The sequence below is a fragment of the Etheostoma cragini genome, chromosome 8 (genome assembly GCF_013103735.1).
Source record: "Etheostoma cragini isolate CJK2018 chromosome 8, CSU_Ecrag_1.0, whole genome shotgun sequence".
Lineage (NCBI taxonomy): Eukaryota > Metazoa > Chordata > Actinopteri > Perciformes > Percidae > Etheostoma > Etheostoma cragini.
The window spans coordinates 15,106,721-15,130,825 of record NC_048414.1 but is presented as its reverse complement, the minus strand read 5'-3'; the positions used below and the strand labels follow the sequence as shown (position 1 = coordinate 15,130,825).

At 39.4% G+C, this 24,105-nt stretch overlaps 2 protein-coding genes and 1 long non-coding RNA gene across 3 annotated transcripts; 1 reads left to right on the top strand and 2 right to left on the bottom strand.

The window, feature by feature from the left end:
• Positions 1 to 378: 378 nt before the first annotated feature.
• LOC117949447 (periphilin-1) lies at positions 379 to 18,397 on the bottom strand. Its single transcript, XM_034879750.1, has 10 exons — positions 18,245 to 18,397; positions 16,791 to 16,851; positions 15,364 to 15,437; positions 14,232 to 14,447; positions 13,483 to 13,544; positions 11,023 to 11,085; positions 10,262 to 10,434; positions 6,871 to 6,947; positions 5,885 to 6,019; positions 379 to 766 (listed from the first exon to the last, which is right to left on the bottom strand). Coding segments are annotated over exons 2-10 (996 nt in total). The 5' UTR covers positions 16,792 to 16,851; positions 18,245 to 18,397; the 3' UTR covers positions 379 to 571.
• On the bottom strand, positions 872 to 4,887 carry LOC117949478. Its single transcript, XR_004657697.1, has 2 exons — positions 1,814 to 4,887; positions 872 to 1,758 (listed from the first exon to the last, which is right to left on the bottom strand). It is a non-coding gene; the product is annotated as an uncharacterized LOC117949478 (long non-coding RNA).
• A 1,111-nt stretch (positions 18,398 to 19,508) lies between the features above and the next one.
• Positions 19,509 to 22,961, top strand: LOC117949460 (YY1-associated factor 2-like). Its single transcript, XM_034879767.1, has 4 exons — positions 19,509 to 19,743; positions 20,038 to 20,163; positions 22,041 to 22,193; positions 22,349 to 22,961. Exons 1-4 carry the CDS (start codon positions 19,718 to 19,720, stop codon positions 22,587 to 22,589), a joined length of 546 nt encoding a protein of 181 aa, XP_034735658.1. The 5' UTR covers positions 19,509 to 19,717; the 3' UTR covers positions 22,590 to 22,961.
• Positions 22,962 to 24,105: the final 1,144 nt, after the last annotated feature.

Sequence of the window (24,105 nt, the reverse complement as noted above, 5' to 3'; positions counted from 1 at the left end):
CACTGTGAAACAGCGTATAATATTGGACCCTTCAATACTAGTACGAGAATACTTGTCACAGTTAGCAGTAGTTGCTCTTGCATCCTTATGTGCAAGAAATACAGATGCTGGAATCACAAATTATACATAATTCATATCACTAAAGAGAGACTAAAAGGTTGTGTAGGAAAGTATCATTATTTATCATTTCATTTTTTCTACTATCGTTCTTACAGAATAATTGAGAACAATAAGACCAAGCTAATATTTCATTTATATCCATTTAAAATGTCATCAGTAATTGACTTAATGTAATAAATTGACATTGGTAAAAACACTGCTGGAGGTTAGACACTGTGTTTTATGCCCTTTGATTTTACTAATAATATATAGGTATGTCACTGTATCCATTGGAACAATTATTTAATAGAGCATTGAGTCTTAAATCCTATTATATTTCAGCAAGTGGAAAAGTGCCACCGCCAGATATCCTGTCTTTACTTAATAATACATTTGAAAATTAATCGGTTACAATTATTTGATTAAAAGAACATAATTAAAACACTAATTTTATTGTTTTATGACCTGTGGCTTATGCCGAGGAGTCCGGCTGCTCTAATACCTCATCCAGCTCCTTCACAAAGTGCCTGAGGGAATCCAGGCAGCGCTGTTTGATCTCCAGCAGGTTCTCATCCAGTGGAGCCTGGAGAAGATTGTCCAAACTGGGTTCCTTGGTCACCAACATCTTCACCACTGTGCGGAATGTCTCACAGTCCTGCCTGTAGTGCTGAACATAAAACAATCACATCAAGAATGTCAACATTGATAATGATACAATGAAGTATGTAGTGCCCAGTTGTAGTCCACCTTTTGTTGTTGGACCGTTATAAACTGATCTGTTCTTGAGGCACTCTGAATGTTTCCAGAGCAATAAATTAAAGGGTCATTCATACATTGAATTTACTTGAAGCTAATAATAATACTAAAAAAAACACGACCTAAGGGCAAAGCCATCCAGTATTCACTTTTGTGGTGTGGTTGGGCTGAGTTTTAGGCTGTAACCACGATAGTGCCTTTGACTATTACTGTGCGTTTACTTCAAAGGCTGAACACCAAATTAAAAAGTGGCTCTGGTATTGTGAGTCTTTGGCCTAGGTACAACACAGAGCACCTCATTATATAGGTATTTTATGCACAGAGAATACTTATTGCATAAAGATGTAATATTATACTAAAGGAAATTTCAACTGACCGCACAAATAAGTAAGCCTCTCTATCCGACACTTACTACAGACCAGATTTTTGTCAACGCCAAGCTGTGACCTTAAAAAAACCCAGTTCTGGTAAATTGGTGTTTTCCAAAACAGCTGTGTGAATTTGTGCATGTCCACCCATAACAAAAAGGACATGAGGTGTCAGAGTATGTTACTGGTGCCGTAGCATTCTTTCACACCACATTGTAACAAGCTCTCACATCCCTCTCAGATTTTACTGCTGACCCAAGATGGCTGTTAAATCCTTTATTAGAGTCCCAGGTGCAAGCTCACAACATCTTTATCACCTGGAGAAAAAAGGCTAAATGTGAGGCCCTGCACTGAAGCCACCCTAGATGTTTAGGGCTACAACAGCCTGCCAAAGAGCAGTCTGGGACATCGGCGTCCTCCAAGGATGAGTTAAAGCAGCCAAGATCACCTCTCCCCTCAACTTAGAGCCACTGGCGCAGACAGAAGGCTTCTCATATCTTCAAACAGCCACTACCCTTGGCCACTACAAGTAAGACTCCTCGCAGGAGTCATCCCAAAATGATTAATAAAGAGAAGTCGAAGTCTAAGACATTCAATACTATTACCAGTAAATATTATTACACTTACATAAACAAAAACCGGCTAATATATGTGGTCAAAGTGGACATATTTACCTCCCAAAACATAAAACCACCAACATATCTATTTTTAGAGACCATGCTTTGTATTATTTACTCAGCAGTAGGGTTGACTTCTACTGAAGGGTCTAGAGATATCATCTACTTCTTTGAAGTAATGACTTGAATGGTTGCAGCTTCCTGTAGGAACTGAATATCCGTGTCATGTTCAGACTGCAGAACCATTTCAAGAACGTAGGCTTTCGCAGAACAAAATCAGATGACAGTATCTCAGGAAACATTAACTGTCTGTTAAATGCAATAAAAACACAAGCCATCAGCTTTGTTAAATTTGAAAAGAAAAATGCTGCCTGTCAACTTAAATCAGAGTCCAGTCTTGAGCAGAATGTGAGGTTAACCGGTTAAACGGCTATATTCCAGGGTTCTGTCAGTTATGGGCAAATTTAGAACCACAATTGCTGTGTCTTTGCCTAGATACACATTACATAATGTGTATTTACGCTAACTCATGATCATGTATCCATCAACTTTTATAGCGATCACGAGAACTTTCATAAATGATATCACTGTTCCATGACTTAACTGTACTTGATGAGAATTTCATGAAGGTTTTAAGCAGGAAATGTGTCTTTAATCTTTAATTTACTGAAGTGTATGACTGTCACAACCGAGAGAGAAAAGAAAGAAAATCCAATATATGACTGTGAGTATAAATCTAATTAAAGAAATTTGTCAGTCAGTATTAAGATAATGTTTTCCATCAAAACCGGGCAGGGAGCTTGGCTAGGCGGTACTTTGAACACACAAAAAAGGTCAAAGAAAAAAAACAACATGACATTCAGTTTTGGAACAATAAGGATGGAAACACGTGCCACATGGGAAACGCACACATGTTTTCAAGCAAAAGAAAGGCCCTAAAGCAAAGGTCTAAAAGAGAGGCTATTGAGCATACATCTTGCCAGGGAGAAAAACATCCCAGGTGTACAATTCATCTTGAATTACGTGATTCAGACTAGGACTAAAGTAGGCTAAATAATATTGTGAAATTATAAAATGACACACACACACACAGACATATACACCCCTCTTGGTGGGAGAAAATTAAGGGTCTACATTTTCTGCTCTACCTGCTAATTACAATGATTAGCTCACTTCAATTCTCCTTCATGGCTTTTTTAAAATTTCATTTCTCTCTCCCTTGATAATTCCCCTGCTGAACTAGATACAGCACGTTCAGATAACTGATGCACACCTATCTGATAATTCCCGCAGCCCTAAGCCAGATTCTGTGGTACAGTACATACAATTCAAACCATGTTTGCTCTTGTTAAAGGGAAAATCAAATGTTATGGCAGGGTAAAATAACTATTATGACTATGGATATTATAGCAATACAAGTTATTATCACTGTATTACAACATGCATTGTACACAAACAGAGGAAGGCACGTCGCGTAAACTCCGACAGAAATATCCCAGACTGTGGGAGATGTTTGGACTCATGCTGATGATTTAATGTCTGCACATCATGTCAAGCGAATTTGCGGCCCCACATAATGATAGTCTTTAGCCTTGACCGCATGGAAGTGAGAGACTCACGACACGTGTGGCCAGCTAAGCTTAGGGTCAACTTCATTCAACAACACAGGTTTTCTTCGATCAACAACACAGGTTTCCATCTGTCTACATGCTGTAAGAGTCTCTTTCCAGGCTTTTATTAACCTTTTCATATGATCTTTATTTAACATCACATAGGTGGATTTCCACACCACTGCCTCTTGGGTGCAGATTTCTCCTTTGTTAAACATCTTCACTAAGTGATCATTATTCAGGAGAGGCAAAGATTGGTTCCAGGTTTGAAGATCTGAGAGGAAACAAGGACTAAATGAGACACTAACATGTGGTGTACGTCCCACAAACCAGTACCCCTTTAATCACTTAGGGTTGATTATGTTTGCCATCTTTCAAAACAAAACCTTCCTAAGCTTTCCCCAAGCTGCAACCTTTGTTGACAGTGATTACATTTTCACTTCATTATATCCTGTACACAGTTTTACACACTTGAAAGCCTTGAGGAAAGGGCTGGAAAAAGTGGCCTTATGATGAACTATGAACTCAAATTATGAAATTTCCCTTATTGGTACTGGAGACTATGGTCTATCATGTGCGTACATTTATATGCGCGTGACTTTGCATATATATTATATTATAGATGTGTGTGAGATGAAGAGCATTACTCCACATGTATTAGAGCACTGAACAATCTGAGTTACTTTAATCAGCCTGCAATGTTTGTAGAAATTGCCACCATGTTGCTTAAACAAACCAGAAGGGTGCTTTTGACCTGAGAAAGCTCTGCTTGTTGTGTGAAAAGGTTGAAGAGAGCCCCCCCCCAGAGAGGGAGCCATGAGCTGATCTTTAAGTCAGATACTAAGGGGCCACACAGGATGGGCTGGAGCCCCAAGAGAAACAGCAACACTGGGGGCCCTAAGGAGAAGCCCTAAAAAGTGGGCTTCAGCCCAAATCGGATGTTTGTGGAGGTCGAAATTGTGAACATGACATGAGTGTGCTGGGGTACCGGGTGGGGGGTTGGGGGTTAGAGTGTGATTATACATAAGGCACTCACATGGACATTTAGTGAGGCTCTGTTTAAATGAGCATTGATGCAAGCAGGGGTCCTGCATAATAAGGGAAGTGGGGTAATGACTTGAGAGCTGGTACACATTAGGGGATATTAAAAGAGCCATTTTAATCACTCAAGTTGCAAACCGGACCTCTCAATGGAGGGGCTAAGAGTTGAAATGGATATGTTTCATTTGCGCTGATTGGGATGATGAATGAATGAACGAACTTCTCTTAAGATGACTCTCAGGCAATTAAGGTAGCTAAGTTTTGATTTTATATTTGTTGTTATTGTACATGCTCAAATTTGTTCTTCATCAGTCCCAAAAATACGATAAATTGCTCCATTGTTCATCTTGTTGCTTCACAAGATTTACAAAAAAAACCTGCATGCTGAACATTGCACCTGTAGTGATTACATTTTTTAAATGCCATGACAATCAATGTCACAAGCAGGGATGTTGACAATGTCAAAAGGATTTGTTTGATTTTCAAATGTGATAATGTCCATGCTAACAGCGATGTATACACAGTATTAAGACCTTGCTCGTCAGACATATAGCACATTCAGGAAAGACAAGAAATTGACGGAGTACTTCATTTAGGTGTGACAAACTTGTTTAGCACTAACTGCTGTGCAGCCGTTCCGTGCGTACTTTTTTATTATTTTGAGCTCCTGTAGCGCAGAAATTTCCCCAGTGCGAGATTAATAAAGCTCTGCCCACTACCTGGTCGGCTCAATTTGGCAATACACAGCGGCGATGGATCGGTGTGTGTGTTTAACTGAGCCTGGGGCAGATGTTACAGTAAAGACACGGTAGAGGTTTCTGCCTCTCACCACGTCTGTAGAAGCAGTTGGAAATGGCAGGGTAAGCATATGTGTGCTAATGCCAAGAGACGTACCACACTGTGGGTGGGCCAACTGCATCCTGCAGGGCAATTCCTGCCCTGCTTTAACGGGAACAGATAAGTGGTACTGTAGTGCAGAGCGATGAAGGGGAGGGAAAAAAGTGCAACTCCAAATAGCAGGCCACAAAAGGCATCACAACCTCAGGTGCTAAGGACTTTTCTGCTGACTTATCCACCTTGTCTACACTAAAAAAATAGCTCTCAGTTTGTTGATTATTAAATTCAGCATGCCAAGGGCACATTTATACATGTACACCTTTTACAACAACCCCTTGACTCTCAGCCAAATCATAAAGCCAGTGTAAAAGGTTTTCTGGATACGTGATGCACCTTGAAATCAGGGTAAAGCCACCACACTGTACCACAAAGTAAAGCTAACCCATTCAGAGCCTCAGTTTTGGGGTTACAATGTCCCAGCGGTACAGTGCGAGACAAGTTACAATATGGAGAATCCATATAAGTTAGGTTTGTTTTATGAAGAAAATCTTACTACCTTCTCAATTTCAAGCGCCTTAGCCTTAATGGCCTCCAACCGGCGAGCCTTGAGGTCTTCCTCTGGTGTCAGCTTTGGCTCCATGCTGGCAGCAACCACCTCCTCTGTCTCCGTAGCAAATGCAGGACTTCTTTCCTGGCGGGTCAAAAGTCAAGGGTTAGAACGGAGGTCACCAGGTTTAGAAGCTGGCTCTGATTTCAAAGTGTTTCAAATAATAGAGACAACCCTGCTCTCATGCAGGTGTTAAGTTCTTGTTTTGGTACATGTCTCATTATGCATACCGCATGTCAACAGTAAACAGAAGAGGGGTAACATATACAGTACATCTCTCTTATTAAAGGCCCACTGACACAAATAGATCAATTGGTTATACATACAGTTTCAGGAAACTTGACCTAAATGTCCAGGAATCAAGGAACATTCTTTTTTTTTTATGTAATTTTAGTCTTTCCAGTACCATACTGGTGTTTTTGCCTGTTTTAGGCCCAAAATCGACACATGTTCTGTATATACGGTAACAATATACTGTACAGTTATATGTAAAAGTTACACTGTCACTGCTATAAAGTTATAAAGTAAAGACACTCTAAGACCTGCGAATTTGCTTCCGAAAAGTGTTTTATACGTGAGCTTTGTTAATTACAATAAAAACGATTATGTAATATGAAACTCCATTTGTCTTGCTGAGGGAGAAAATACGTTCTACCAAAGGTGTTGTTATGCTTATTAAAAAGGTAAAGATGATAATTGTAGGTAATTGTAGTGTGTGTGTGTATATATATATATATATATATATATATATATATATATATATATATATATAGACACACCTCTGCACAGCTCACGTCATTGAGATTGCTTCAAGCATGAGGTGCAACGGTACAAATTCAGTAGATGCTGCTATATTCCATTTCATTCTTTTCTTTACCCACTGCAACATGTTTCTTGTAAGAGCAGGTTGCGATTACCATCACATGCTGCTTTACCTTTGAAGATCCAGAGCTGTGAGGAGTCTCCTCCACAGAGCTGCTAGGAGTGTGGCTCGTCGGCAAACTGGTCTTATCTATGGAGAAAGTATCATTACTGGAAAGAACAGGAAGAAAACATGCAGATGACTCTCCTCAGATAACTATTGTAAATAAAAAGGTCTGGCTAAGGGGAAACCACCATGACCACCAAAAGGGGTTTATTTAAAGAATACATGTGGGCGACCACAGCAGTCTTTTATCTTATTTTGCTCTGTATTAAAAATAAAACCTGGGGGAGCATCCTTTCTACTGTAAGACATCAAACAATTACTCTCGTCATTGTGCACAATCGTGAAGCCAAGGCCTCATGAGGCAGCTGGAAAGTATATATATATCAATGTTTTTTTTTAATACTCCCTGGTTGAATCCTCTCCCGAAATAGTGGTTGAGGAGTTCAGCTGTGCCGAAATTGAAATATTGTCCTCTACTGGTTCCGATCTGTCTGGAAAAAAACAAATGTGACCAAGTTGTTTGGTTTCACTGAAGCTATCTCCACAATGATTAAGACAAGATAAAACCTCCATCTTAATTTAAAGCACCCTTTAAAGCACTCTCTCTCCAACTTTGGTCAGTACAAGGCAGGACTAGCTGGTAGACTTCTTCTAAATGAGGGTGCACTTGTGGAAGACCTGCAGAACAGGGACATGAAAGTTGTTGTTTTGTAGATTATGGTGAACTAGTGTGTGTTGTAGAAGTTTTGCCATTGAGAACGTACTAGCATGCTAGCACTAGCATTTGCTACAATTAGCCACCTCGTCACAGCTAGTGACGTAGAAAGTCATGCAGATTTTGCACAGCTCACCGGGAGACTGAAGGCAGAGGACATCCAGAAACCCACATCTCACTCAAAAAGCATGGACATTTTTTTTTCCAAGTTTGTATGTGTGTGGAAGCCCCGGAAACACAAAATAACACCCCAAATCCCAGGAAAAATGTTTTTTTTTTTTTAATAATATGGGCACTTCATGGGCAGTCTCAGTGGGGACTATGCAGAACCCAGGTGGTGCTCTCTCAGGGACCCACAAAGACTCCAAAAAAGCTGGACACTCAGATGTCAATTAGATTGCGGGAATTTCAGTTACAATACCAATGTTCCTTGGATGTAAAACTGAATCCCAGAGAACGAATGCTGTAAATTTTGCAAGTAAGAAGTAACCTGTACTTTTTAGCTATATATCCGTGGTGAAAAGGCATATATTAAAAGATCTATTTCTAGATTTTATTAATGGATATCCGATCACTCAACCAAAGATCGATGTAAATTGGACAATCGATTATTTTACAGAATCATATTGTAGTACAGAGGGTCTTGATGTTCAAATTGTTGAAATGGGTATAACAGTGGACACATTTAGACAATAACTGTTGGACGTAGCCAGCCTAATTATGATACTGGAAATATGTGGGGGGAGGTGGTTATAGATGCTAAATGTTTTAGTCAGAGGGGTGATTCCAACACACATCCACGTGTTTGATTCCAGAGGCACAACTAGTTTGAAAACACTCTCTAGGTGACAGTCCACGTTGTAATAGACTTTAATTTTGTGAATGGAGTTCACAAGGACAGTCCACAAGGACACAAAGGTTTTCCACTGACAGTTCACCAGAACATTACACCAAGCCTTGCAGGTGGTGGACTCAGTCATCATTGACCAAGATTTTGTAAAAAGACTGTGTGCATGACGAAGCTAAGCATACATACCCAATCACTAAAAGTCTATTTGTGTGTACTTTGCTGTGCTGGTGTAATTGTTGTCCCAGATGGCAGTGGAGCTGGGAAGTACAACTGTTTTCTCACAGTTTTATTGCATCTTCAAAGTGGCACGTCATCATCGCCCTAAGAAATTACTGTCCACACTGCCTTGTCTAAGACTAATAATATTGCTAATGTCAGATCACTTTAAACTACATTTTTATCAAATGTGAATCCATGACTTTTTAGGAGCTCAACATTGCTAAGACGGGACTTGAAATAAATACATTAAAACTTCTAAAGCTTGTAGAAGTCACAAAAGAAAGCGTGTCAAATGACAGACCTAAAGTGATGATTGTGAGCAATGACAGCCATCCTGCACAAACTCATTTCAGCCTCCTGCCCCATGGGAGGAGATATAGAAGCCTCAGTGCCCGCTCCACCAGACTAGTGAACAGCTTTATCCACCAGGTTGTCAGGAAATTGAATTTACTCCTCTCTCTACCCCCTCACTCAGCACACCCCCCTCCAAAAAAAATCTTCTGGAGTTGCTTCTGTTGAACTGTTGCATTTTCTGCTCATAACATTCTTGTGTTTTTTGTCTTGTTGTCTTGTAAATATTGTTGCCTTTTACGGTCTTGGTGTTAAAAATGTCCCTCTCTGTTGAGCACTTTTGTTTTTACCTTGTGGTAAGAGTGTCTGTCTTATCTGTTTTTGTCATGGGGGACGGTGAGGAAAAAAACTTTGGATTCCTCTGCATGTCTAGTATATGTGAAGAAATTGACAATAAAGCTGACTTGACTTGATTTTGAAGGCATCGTTAAGCTAGTGCATGAACTGCTTTCTCCCAGAAGAAAGGGTCAGGTTCTGAATCCAAAGCCAAACCGCCCCAATAAACCAAGAGTATCCTTTTTACCAGCCTTGAAAGTGTGTGTGGTGTTAGTGCAATTAACATCTTAACGTGTTTCAGCACACCCTGACCCTTCGCATTACACACCACCTCTGAAAACAGATGCTTCACCTGGAATGGCTTAAAACTTTTAGACATTATAATTATACGTATGCCCCTGTGAAATGGGAAAATGGCCTCTTTTGTACTCATTACAGAGGGTATAACAGCTGCAGGGACAAACATTGTACTAGATATGGGTAAATTCACAACTCCACTGTTGCGCTCCCATTATAGGTGCTCCTTCAGGTTTTTGCAGGCTGTGGCCTATCACAGAGTGCCAGGTAGTTCAGAGTGGTGCCGTGTTATTGGATGTCGTACATTCCACTCGGGCAGCAAGTCAGAGAGCCAAGTCTGTCACTGCTAGTTTCTTGCAAAAAGTTTAAAAACAAAGATGTAAGACAGAGGTTGAGAGTGTTTTCTCCGCCTTGGCTATTACGCCACGGTTTCATTATTGATATTCATTAGAAGGGTGGATCCATGTACGACATAAACATGCTTTGTAAAAAAGCTAATAGACTCAACAAACAAATCAATTTCATAAGAAAGGGTCAATGCCATACATGATTAATAAAGCATTGCTACAACTCTTCCTGTTTGTCTAATAGCACTTCCTTTCATTATTTTTGAAAGATAGATTGGAACTGAAGCTTTTTCAAATCTGTAAACTTTGGCTTTACGAGATCCATGGACCGCTAAATACTTACGCCGTTGGTGCGTCTGCTGGTAGCTGAAGACTTTCTCCCTGTCGGGGGAGAAGCTCCTGTTACTGGTGTTTGATCCAGAGCGGGCAGGTACTAGTGGCTGGGCGTCCCTTCTTCCCGGAGAGCGATCCCGCTTTCCTACAGATAGAGAGCTCCGGTAGTCACCGTGGTCTTCTCTACGGAAATAAGCAACAATCAACAAATGTAGGAGTCCTGAGTGCTTTAGATGACAATGTCTATACATGTATGTATCCATTTGTGTGTGGGTATGACAGCAAGAGGAAGAAATATAATTTTAAAATTGTCCTTCACTTAAAAAAAAGGATATAATACTGGATGTGTGAATTTATATTACTTTCTTAAAATGTAATTATCGAATATTTGCAGATATATTTGCTATTAATTCTTCTGAGGGAGCTTCACCTGAAAAAAAACTTAGCTAGCTTTCATAACTTTTTAGACTTTCCTAATGAGTGAGATTTTTAAAAGAAAAGAAAAAAAAGACCTTTTCGCAGTGCCAGGTTGTTCATAAATATGGTTTTAAAACACATGTGCACATTGAGTGAGATGGTGTGTTTGAATGTCATTTAATACAACAATAATAATAATAATAATAATAATAATAATAATAATAATAATAATAATAATATGCCCTTTAATAATTGTGTAAATTTTGATTGGAAGCTCCCTTCTTGGCAGTTTGATACATTTATACTAGAAAACCATGCGGGGGCAGTGACTCGGCTTTTCTGTTTGGCACTGACCTTAAAGGAGGGCCTGACCCTCGACCTCTGCTGCGGAAATAGGGACTACCTCTGCCACTGTTCCTAAAAAACGTAAAAGAAATACAGATTCAGACAAATCACTGGCAAAGCTGTTCCACAACCTGGTAATATCTGTATGGAAGAAAGAAAAAAAAGGGTCCAAGGAAAATATGATTAAAAAAAATTAAGAGTATTTTAATTGTGAATTCAAAGAGATCCATTTTCACCATTACTGGTTCATTAAGAAAAACTATTCATCAGTGAACGCCTTACGATAGTAATTGAAACAGAATAAATATAAAACAAAACCACAAAGACTTAAATTTAGTCTCAGTGGGGCACTGATCAATTTGTGGAATTGAGGCAATCTTCCACTTTGGCCCATGTAACTGTTGGCAGACAGCTGGACCAATTTTGGTCTTCCTTTACTCCTATCTGTCTGTAATTGTAGGCTGAGCCATGGTTAAGCCTAACTATGGACCTGAAGTCACAAAGTACTGTCACCAAACTCGTTATTCAACCATGCAATGTAAAATGCATGTATCTAACGTGTGATAGGCCTAGCACAAGAACTGAGTCAGTGTTAGGTGCACCTACATTTTTTATGATTTTCCAGGCTTAAAGCTTGTGTCCAAACAACAACTTTTAGGTCCAGAGGTGTAAATGACCCAAAGGCACCTGGTTGTCATGGCCTCTGCCTGAACTCAAGCCACATCTCAAATAAAGAGCAGGTCTAACAAGGCTTCAAACTTTTACGACTCATGGTCTATTTGAAGTAGCCAAGACCCAGCCTGCATTCTGCCAAACACTAAATTGCCATCCATGCAGTAAAAAACTAACATCAGACGGCTACAAATGAAGAAAAAAAAGTTTTGTTCATTTTGGAAAAAAATAAATATTAATTAGAGTAAAATAAGCATTTATCAGACAGACCTTCATTCAGAAATAACACATATTGAAAAGGCCATACCCTATTGCAGAAGAAGAGATATACGTTATGAAGTATACTTGTCATACTGACAATCAATTCATGAAGCCTAAAAATAACTGTGGGTCCCAAGAGACAAAACAAACACCATTTGTCTTCATTTTCCTTCTTTTGATAACTCAACAAAGCAAAAACATGGCGTCGTTAAAAATAAGAGTACTTGGATTAACTGGAGGGATGGATGAACATTGCTCAGGCCGCACTGAAATTACTGAGAAGCTTGCTTGGGCTTACACAGCCTGAAGTTTTTGTCTTGTGCTTGGCTAGAGTGAGTCGGTTTATATTTCCTCCCCTCGTCTCCATCACAACTGTAGCACCTTGTGCAAGAAAGGATCCTACGGACAGACTTCCTGCCTTGTTGTGCGCAACCAGCTGCCTCGTCACAGGAGAAGCTACAGCATAAACTTTTCCTAAACCATAAACACTGCTATTGTACTGTTCTGATGACACAATGGACAATTACTACACGGGTGCCACTAAATGATGGTTTAAGTTTGTGACAGTTCTCCAAGTCTGTCTTTAAACAATAGTCACGTTTAAAGTCACCGATTTTGGTTGTTGTAATCCTTCCTCCTGTTCCTCCTGGCTGTCAAAATATCTATTCATTATGCACTTCCAATAAAAGTGATGGAGGCACAAATCCTCAGTCCTATTCTGTGTAGAAAACAAATTTAAACAGACAGATTTTAGGGTAATTTGGAACTTGAATATATCTCACATAAATTTAATCTAAGTTTAAAGTGAATGCAGATTGGACCAAAAGAGACACAAGACATGCACTGCTCAGAATTTCTGAGAAGTGTGTGTGTGTGTGTGTGTGTTTTGGACTGAAGAGGGAGTGGTCCAGCTGTTTTTCCTCTCAGGGTGGAGTAAGGGGTGGGGATGGGGTTGTTTGGCTGAGTGAGTAGACACTAGTGCCCTTTGTCCCCCTCTCTAGTCTGGAAAGGGGAGCCTGGGCCCGTAAACGGTTGGTATGTTCAAGTGGCTGGGGTGAGAAGAGTCTGTTAATGTAGGAGTTATACCCGCTGGATTTAGCTGCTCTGTGTGGGGTTAAGCTCTCAAGACTATCTCAAGAGCAGTGTGGTCACAGATAATTCAATTATGCTTCTTTATCATAATTTCCAAAGCTATGCTTTTCTAGCAAGGCATAGGCCAAAGCAACACTTTGTAATGATAGATGTTATATTACTTACTATAAGGTGGATTGTAACAGTACATACTTTAAAAAGATAATTCAACACTCAAAACCCATATTTTCGCAATGATATTACATAAAAAAAGTCACACCATGTTGGTCTTCAATCAATATTTATCAAGCTAATAATATTCACCTTTAAAAGACAGCTCTCTGCCTCCACCCTGTGGGCAGTATGATGCATTACACAACTAATTCAGTAAAGAAATTGACAATCTGAGATAATCATGACGTGACCAACAAACAGTCAATTAGTAGAAGAATCAATACTAATTACCTTGAACCTAACTGATGCCTCAAATCGTCTCTGCCGTAAGACTGTTGGGAGTGCGGGCCCTCCTAAAAAACAAAATCACAATCACAATAATCATTAAGGTTCCCTATGGCGATATTGACCTCTAGAAGTTTATGGAGGTGTTATCTATGAGTGGATCCTTGTTTTTGTTTATCTGGTTTATGTCCAGGTGGATGCATTTTAGCATGCCTGCCAGTGGTTTTACACTGATCAACAAGCTGCAGAAGTACATAAAAATACGCTGCAATGCCAGCAACTGCGAAGAGGTTTCCTTGTAGACATGGATGTTAACAATGTACAAAGTCTTAAATGACGATGGAAATGCAATCAACATATTTTAGACCTCAAGGATAAACACTACATTTTGGTGAGTAATACTCAATATAAAAATACATTTGTTAAGAAAACTCCACGGGGAACTTTTAATTGGAAAAGTCGGCAAATTGATGATTGATGATGTTGTTGGGAACTACAGAAAGGCCTACAAGAACCCAATTAAAGTAATGCATGCCATTCTGTTGTTAACTTTCTGACATACATTATTTGGAGTCATACACATTGGTATGCCATTTTATAATGTTTCTGTTTAATCAGCTAAAAATGATTTTCTTAAACACTTAACACTTAAACAGACACTTCACTATGGCTGTGGCCCTATAACTTATTGTTTCCCAACCTGTAACACAAAACAGATGTTACTTTATAAATTAGCCATACCAAGCCTCTCTTACATTTCGTGAGGGTGAAGCATTTCTGCGAAAATTGCCATCAAAGTACTGGCGATCTTTGGGTGGGTAACTGCCTTCACCGGGACATTCTCTTGGATCCGGGTAATTCCGAGGACCACCGTACCACTGGTCATCACTAAAACCTCGGTCAAATTCCACAAGTGGCCGGGGCATGGGATTCCTCTTTTCAACAATATTGACAACTCGATGGACCTTTACCTGAAATGACACATTTATTACTTTTTAAATAATATAGCTACTTTTTAAACAAATTAAATTTGTAGACGGAATGTTTGGAAGTATCATTTTAAATCAAACAATTACCTATTCCTATGACATTTCAATGTCTAAAAGTATGTTATGATCAGCGTTCCCACACTTAATCATAGATAAAATATCAAAAGCTTTAGATGACCCATAATAAAATTTGAATGACCATTCACAACTTATATAGCCCAAACAGAACTATGTAATTTACTCCAAATGTTAATTATTGAATGAAAATTAACAGCAACTTTTATCAATCTCAAACAGTTGGTTATGGTCATATTTTTAATGCATTTGATTATAAACTCATTTCTGGATTCAAGCCTGAACAACACTGGGGCAACACGTATGTAGCATACATTCATACTTCACAATATTTCAAGGCTCTCTAACGACAGATACAAATTGTCTCATCATGAAAGAGCTATGAAATATTAAATATACACTTGCCTGATACATCATTTAGACATAATTTCAGCTAGCTGGCATACATGGAGGGAGAGACGTGAACGCGGGGAGAAACTGAAGAATAACGTACTTGATGGTAAACAAAATGTCATGCATCATTGCATTTTATGGCTACTTTACATCAACAGCTAGAAATTTGCAGTTATTACATTATGTTAAAGGTAATCTCGCATTGCCAGACCTACATGAAACATTGACGTCCCCTTAAGGAGTGACTTCCGTAAAAAAAAAAAGTGAATGAACAATCAACAATTTTATACCATGGTCATGAAAAGCTAATCACAAGACTGCAAAATAAGAAACAGCGTCATGAAACCAAAGATTGTTAAAGAACCAGTTTTTCCCCAGTAATTAGTCCAACTCAAACATTTTGACCATGCAAATTAGCATATTCCCTTACCTCTCTTGAGTCCATTGCTGAAAAGCGCTCTTCATATTCCTCTCTAATTGATGATCGACCGCGTCGATATGGCACTACAATGAAAAAAGGAGTGTGTTTTTGTGTTGGTCAGACTAGTTCAAATGACAGCTATGGCACTGGATGTTTTCCAGACTAAAGGCTTATGGTGAAAACAGGTCCCCTGATTTTCATCCAGTTAATTATCTTCAAATCTATGAAATAGTGAGTTAAAACAATGGTGCTGTGACCCACTAATGAAAGCACTTGTATTTGCTGCTTTGTCAAGTAACATGATCTGAGTGTCAATGGCGACTTTCCCACCCTAAATTCAAATGTGTGTGTACAGTTAGTTAGGCTTTTTAAGTCAGTCAGCAGGGGTTGGTCTCTCCCCGTCTGCCCGGGTGGAGATTGACAGTTCCCCGTTATGCTGTGTTCCATTGTACTCCCATTGTAAATTGGGAACTTCGGGCTCTCTCCGGCCCGTAACATTACGTTTCCCCCCCCATTTTATCAATAAAGGGAGTACATACTGTATGGGCTCAAGTTTTTCTTTCCTGCCCTTTCTGATGCTCAGGTGGGTTTAGTTGTTTACTGTTAGCCATGTTGTGTCAGCTACTAATGTTAGCAATGTAAGGCACCCAACTCTGGTCCAGGGGACGTTAGGCCCTTTCCTCCCCGGGTGAGACAAATAAGGGGAAAGCTGGGTCTGCTGCCTGCTCTTCCTCGGCCTCCACTTCATCAGTTGAAGTTTATGTCACATTCTGCCTCAGTGGCTAGTACTGTGTTTGTGTCACATTGGTGAGATGCCCGCTGCAGCTTGGCTAAATGCACTAACTTTACCCTGGCTGGGGGTTCACTGGGTAACATCTCCACTAGTTTGGCTGCTAAAGCTAAGTGCTCACACAGTGCTGGAATAGCCCCAGGGGGGAATGTGATAGCTGCATTAGCACGTTTGACCGTGTTAGGCTATCATCTCCACGGCTGCGCATGTCCCCACGCTGCTCGCATTTTTATGAATGTATTAGCTCATCTGAGACTACACTGCTATCTGTGTGGACTGGAGCATTTGTGTGAAGGCATCGCGCAGGTGAGAGCTGCAATCTACCAACGTCATTCAGTCGTTCTGATCTTTTTGGTTTTTAAAGGAAATCCGGAAATCCCAAATGCGCGCCTACCACTACATCTTAATGCCAAAGCTGCCACTAGAACCAACCTAACTCAAATCTTACAGACTACAACTTTAAGACATTGGAAATTGTGCAAAGAACAAAGCACCACAATGTTTTATAGGGAATTGCTTAGCATATGCAGTCAACATTTGATCGTGCTTAAACAAGTTTCACAGCCAAAAGAGACATTGAAATCGGTGTGAAAGACTACAAATTGCTATGCTTATAAAACATCCAAATGCTGTCGTTTTAACTTACTGTTGGAATGATTTAGGTTTTCTGTCTGGTATCCTCAATTTCTTAGTAGAGAATGATGAACCTATAAAGGAAAAGGGTAAAGCCTTGGTTATCTGACATAGGCATCAGGCATATTTACCACAGACAATTTTAGACATTTACCTAAATACATAGAAAATAAAGCCTTCTAACACACGCATGCACACTAGGGGTGTCGAAATAAATCATTGCACCGCTGCATCGCGATGCGGGGGAGGACAATTCTGCATTAATGCAATGACAGGCCATGATCAATTATTACCTATTGATGATACTTGTTGATTTTCTAGTCGCTGCTTTTTTATTTTTATTTTTTTTGTCTGTTGTGTTTAGACTCCGTTGCAGTCACGGAAGTGTCTTGTTTAAAAGCAGATACAATAAAAAAGGAAGTTCATATATCTGACTGCTTAAATTTGTTGATGAAAACCATGTTTAGCAATAAATAATAATATTAAAGAGGTGACGCATAGTGATGCATCCTGATATTGAATCGGATCGAATCGTTGACAGGATAATCGGGATCGAATTGTGAGAGTAGTGAAGATTCACACCCCTAATGCGCACACACACTGACCTCAGTTCAACATCATCTCTACACCATAGAAAAAACCTCATTGGTGGCAGTAGCTCAGTCCATAGGGAGTTGGGTTGGGAACCGGAGGGTCACTGGTTCAAGTCCCCGTGTGGACCAAAAAGTAGGGAGAGTGGATTGGGGGCTGGAAAAATGCCACTTCACCTCCTTAGCAATGCAAGGTGCTGTTGAGCAAGGCACTATATCCCCCCAACCCCTCAACGTTGATTCAGCTGGCAGCCCACTCACTCTGCCATCTCTCCATTAGTGCATGTATAGATCTTGAGCGTGTGTGTGTGTGTGGGGTTTAGGACTTTGTGTGGTTACTAACAAAGTGTGGACAAATTGTAGTTTCCCCATTGGGGATCAATAAACACATTAAAAATTCAATTTATACAATAAATGAATTGTATATATTAATTATACAAATGTTTAATTAAGCCGCTCTTTTAAATATTGTTTGCTTTAAAATAAAGAGTTTATATACACTTCTAATGGGTCCCCGACCTTACCCATCATTGTTAAGGATCTGCTTTCTTTTCATAAACGGTGGCTTATGCAGTGCTTAACCTCTTCTTTTTCTTTGAACTCAATATATTGATGACAAGGAGTGAAATGGAACGTTTTGCTAAAATGTACGACTGGAAGAGAAAACTCCACGGTACAAGCAATTCAATTCAATTTTATTATAGTATCAAATTATAACATGAGCTATTTGAGCTATTTTGCAGATAGAGTAGGTCTAGACCACACTGACGCTATCGTTTACAAGTACCCAACAATTCCTGTAACCTCTGCAATGTTGTTAACAAAGCGACATTATTAGCATCACAACAGAGGAAGAAGTAAGAGACTACTCACTCACCATATGATTTGAATTACTGTCCTGGTCACTGAGTCAGTTTTACATATTATCTTAACGATAAAGGAAATTGACTTCAATCCAAGTTACACGTCAGTCAGACGTTTCTCTTCATGTTCACGAGCAAGGGAAACCAAGACAACCTAAGCTACAGCAGCACCGCCATGAATTTCAAGCCCGAGCACCATAACAACATCCGTAAACCAGTGAAAGGAAGTATACAACCATCTTCCTGTCTGCTCTTCTTCGCTCAACATGGGCTACTTCCGGAAACAAATGCGCTGCCACCATCTGGAGGCGGTTGATGGGAATGTCCAAACGTACTCATGTTGACTTGTAGTGGAAGATGGTTCACTTCAGTGAAAGTACCAATACCATAATTTTAAAAAACAACACTCAATTGCAGGTAAAAGTATTACCCTACTACAATTGAAGTATCAAAAGTAGTGCTCATTAAAGTACTCATTAGAAAGCAAAACTGCCCTTTTCAGTGTTAGATTTTTAGAACTATAAATGTTAAACAACATTATTAACATACTAGCCTTCGAATGTAAAAATCTAAGGGTAAAAGCACTGTTTTAATGTTGTAGCTTGCATTTGTGGAGCTAAGTCTGACTAAATAATATATAATACTGAGTTGGGAAATTTAATCAATGACAATGTCATAGTTTCTAAAGTCATCATAGGTTTGCTATATGAAGTCTTAACTGTTAAATGTATCTAAAATTGGCTGTCAAATAAACAAATTAAATATAAAATAAGAATAAAGATATAATGTAATTCAGATACATTTTTTACTTCAATTTTATTATTTCCCCACATTGTGTGTGATTATTTGTGTAACAATAGATTTTTTTCACTTGATGTATGGTGTGTGTATACCTTTTAATTTTTTTGTTTTCAAGCTTCACACCGTTGGTCAGAATTAAGATAGTGATTTAAGTTTTTAAGGTCACATGCATCTGTTATTCTTTTTGCTGTTGTGACTGTTCAGTTTCCATTTTAAGATAAGGTTAACCTCATCGGTTGCCAATGAGGTTAACTTTATCTTAAAAATGAAAATACCCCCACAGGTAAAGTAGTCTCACTTACCTCTTACAAATTGTTGTAGGCAAGTAAAACTTTATCAAGTCTTCAAACAAACAACCAAAAAACAGCTCACAAAACCCTAATGTGTCAGTGTTTTGAAGTGCAGATTTATAAACAGTTAAGTATAATTTTCTACTTCCCAAATCCTCATTAAAGCGTGCGTACACCTTCCTCTTACCACGTTGCAAAATGTACAAAGCGCCTTTCATCAATGTATCACATTTATTTCTGCCTCTGTTGTGATTACATTAAAGGTGATTGGGTGAACCCGTGTCACGTGACCGCCATTCGACAGGAGTTTCCACGACAGCTGAATAGCAGATAAATACGTTACGTTCACCTGTAACATAGATCATTTTTAACTCCAGTGAGTCGAAGTTTCGTAAAATGGGAGACAAGAAAAGCCCTACAAGGTAAAACTGTCGCTAGTTTCTATGAAAAAATACTTTATCGGGCCGTTTGAGATAGAAAGCTCGGTCAATGGATGGAGCTGTTTTACAGAAGTGTTCATGGCGGCTCGCTGCTGGTTGAATACGGGGCAACTGCCTGTGTGAGCTGAAAGCTCCCTTGTCCTCAAAGACTGACTTCTAAGCAGAAAAGAACTTTAGAGCGGTGTCTTTGTGAAAATCATTTCACAACCGTGAAATCATTGCGCTCATTTGAATTGTGGCGTTATCACAGTGGTTTTGTTTTGTTTTTGTCTGAAGGCCAAAGCGGCAATCGAAGCCCTCCGCCGACGATGGGTACTGGGACTGTAGCGTCTGCACGTTCAGGAACACCGCTGAGGCGTTCAAGTGCACGATGTGTGATGTCAGGAAGGGGACGTCAACCCGGTAAGAATAACTGCAGCTGTTATTTTTTTAAGGAACAAAGCACTGCAGCACTATTGTAATTGTACGATATAAAAGTATACTTTTAAGGTACATCTATCATCAACAGCCCTGCAATAAATCTAATCTTCATGATGGGTTTAATGTTGTTTTTTGTTGTAGTAGTAGTAGTAGTAGTAGTAGTAGTAGTAGTAGTAGTAGTAGTTGTTGTTGTTGTGGTTGAACTTTGTGGATTTTTGAGAGTAGTCAGGGGGAGAAGCCTTTGAAAACTTGGAAAATGAATAAGTCAATGTGGAGGTTAAATGCAGTAAATCCAGCTCAACACTTGACTGAATAGAAAACATCTGTGTAAAAACTACAACAATTAACGATCACAATCCACAGCCTCCAATATTACCATAGAGTTGAGTCAACACATCTTTAAAAACGGAACATGATACAGGTTGGGTGTATTGCAGGGCAGGTATTAGACTACATCAGTTTTAGCTAGGGGATCTAGTGAACTGGAAATCGAGTTATGAGAGTAGTGTTGCTTTGCCAGAATGTCCTTCACAGTTATGCGGAGAAAGGTCTGGAGAGTCTACATCGCGTTCTAAAATAAAATAAAAAACGTGCTCTGGTTTTTCGAATTTCTTTAAACCATTCGCAGTCGTCTTGGGTGGTACTAACCTTTGTACGGAGCAACTGCAAAATAGCCTCGGGAAAGAACTTGTTTTGGTGGAACATGTTCAAAGGTTGTTTTAGTCGTGCAACAGAAAACTTAGATTGGACAAATAGTCTAGCTAGCTGTCTGGATTTACCCTGCAGAGATCTGAGGAGCAGTTAACCATATTCTTCATAATCTACCAGAGTTATGAATGCCAACCCAAAGAAAGCCCAAGGCAAAGGATATCTGGCCTAAGTGAGGGACATCAGGCGGAATTTCTGGCAGCACGGAGCAATCCCGGAAGTGAAATGTTGTGCATATAGACTAGATGAGAGTAACCCCCCTCAGGATAGATCATATCGGGTATCATAATCATTCAAAAAATTATGACTATATCAAAGCCCATCCAGGAAAGGTGTATTAAATAGAGGAAAAGGTAACTCACTGCCAGCAGGTGGCAAAGAGTTAGGTCTGTGAAGGCACCCCCACTTATGCAACCTCATCTTAACTTCAGATCAACCTTAGTTTAGTTTTAATTTAACACAGAAAGAGGACTGTGGATTTTGTTCTCCATCACTTACATTGGAATTGGCCTCGGAGCAGATCTCTTCACGGCCAGGAGGAAGGATTACAGCAAGCAAGTTTCAGTGCACATCTGGGAAGCTGATTACTATTTTAAGATGGCCTTGAACAATTTTGAAACCTATCCTTCAACGTTAAGAGTTTTGGAGAGTTAACATTCAGCCAGGATTTTCCAATTTAAGAATTGTTGAAGCCCCCCTGCTCCACCTGGTAATATTGAATAGTTACACAGTTCAGTAGTGCAAACCCAGCCTGGTCTCACAGAATGAAAAAGTGAAATGATCACAAAGTGTTCACACCGCATTATGTGATGGTGGCACGCAATGTGTAAAAAAGTCTGTGTGGCCACCACGGAAAACAATGGCAATGTAACGTCAATGAGAAGATGATGTAGCATTAGGACGACTATGGTAGCAAGTAGTCTGAAAGCCCGAAAATCTGCATAAGGAGGTTGGTTGGGGGTGGTGGATGGGTCAAAGACCGGAAAACATTTTTTGCGCCCCCGTGAAACTGCCACAGATTTTGAGTTGAGGGGCAGTGTTCATTTCACAGAATTCTGTTAGATAAGGTTGTGCAAACCACATGCTCACTCTACTTACAGTAATATACATGTAGCTATAATGCTAATAACCTTTTTTTTGTTTTTTTTCAGAAAACCACGACCTGTTTCTCAGCTGGTTGCACAGCAAACAAATCAGCAGTTTGCACCACCCACACTCCCCAAAAAGGAGAAGAAAGAAAAATCAGAGAAAGACAAGAGTGATAAAGAACTAACACTAAAAAAGAAAAGCTATAAAAAGACGAGGTAATGAATTCATGTTTTCAAATGAAATGGCAGAATAGCTATTCATATTCAATGGTTTTTGATATTTTTGCTGGTCTTTGCCATCCCTAAAATATTTAGCATCAGCCAAGCAGTTTTCAAATTCGTTTGTTTATCTGTGTTTGTCTCCTCACCAGGCCCAGGTTAAAAAACATAGACAGGAGCAGCGCCCAGCATCTAGAGGTCACAGTTGGAGACCTGACTGTAATAATCACAGACTTTAAGGAGAAGGTCAAACCCACGTCCACTTCAACAAGTGCTGCCTCAGCAGACCCACACAGCCAAAGTGGCTCGAGCTCTGATAACACTGAACGAGGGGTCTCCAGGTGCTCTTCGCCCCGCGTGGAAGAATCGCCGGTTAATGGAGAGACTCACTAACCTTCACACTCCCAGGCAGCACAACCCATTCTTCTGCACTCTCAACAGCCTTGACTAGAGATTAATTTTGAACATGCATTAATAATCCTATACATGCTGATATGATAGCATTCGCTTCCTTTGGGACTGTATTTCCACTGCCTTCCCATGATGATAAAGAATTCAGGAGTCAGGACATAAGCTGTATGCTCAACTCAAAGAACTGTTGCAGGAAGATCCATCACGATGAACTGACAAAGTAACCGTAGCATTAAATCCTGAATGTCAGTGGAACTGTGCCACATGTTGTGGTTGCTTGTGTTTTTAACACCTCTGTGTTAGCGTCACACTGAGCTGGTTTTTGCTGCACAGAATAAATGACTCATTATGAAAGAAAATAGGAAGAAGTCATCTCAGAATTGTAGTGTATCGTTGAATTTTGTTATCATTATTTGCACTTAATGGCATCCTGTGTTCATAACAATCTTTTTTTTTAGCATTATTTCCACTTTGCCATTATCAGTAAACCATAACGCTGTTGGTTAATAGCCTTATCTGGCTCTCATTTTATACCACTGGATGCAATCATTTTTTAACTGTAACATGTAAGAAAAAATATTGAATGATTATTCTAAGTATGCTTCTCATTCACTTGGTTGCATGATTTAATCTATAGAATGGTTTATATTGTAAAATAATGTTAAATAAAATAAGCTGTAGATATTTGGATATGTTTTCCATTTTTCAATACAAACTGGAATAGTTTGTAAAACAATACAATTTTCCTCAATGATTTTCTATAGCATCTCCACAACTAATAGCTTGTTTTTTTGAATGTGTTAACAACCTTTTTTCTCATCATGACTGATATGTTCCATGAAGGCAAGACGTGAAAAGGCATTTGATTTGGTATTTAACTTAAGTTACACACATAGTGTTACACTCACTACTATGAGTTACACACTTCACTGCACTGTTTGCTTTACACTTGTTGTAAGGCAAACAAGTCTTTTGTCTAACTTATACCCCAGCATTTCAGAGGGAAACCTTTGTACTTTTTACTCACCACTAAACTAAATAAAACTACATATGTGCTCAATTATATAAAACAAATGCATGGTTGTAGGTTAAATAACAGTTATCACAAAATTAAACTGATTTTGACTTTACACATCCATCAATTTTACATTTAATACTTAAAAGTATAAATTGCTGATCATTCTGTGATGTGACTTTTACCCAGCATTGGTCTGGTTGGTCTGGTTGTGGTCAATATAAACGCTGCAAGCAGCGATGAACGGGCCCTCGCCTCCTCGCAGGTCGGGGATACTGGCAGATGCTAATCTTTGCAGCGATGCATTAGCGTGACAATCAGACACTGCAAAGCCAAAGATTGATTTTGCTGCAGCTATCCGTGTGTGTGTGCATCTGTGTGTGTGCTTCTGTCTGCGTGTGACCCAATCTGCTCTTTACTTAAAAAGCTTCCAAATGGATGTATTTTTAAATTCTGTTTTTATCAAATAAAAAGGAGAGAGCA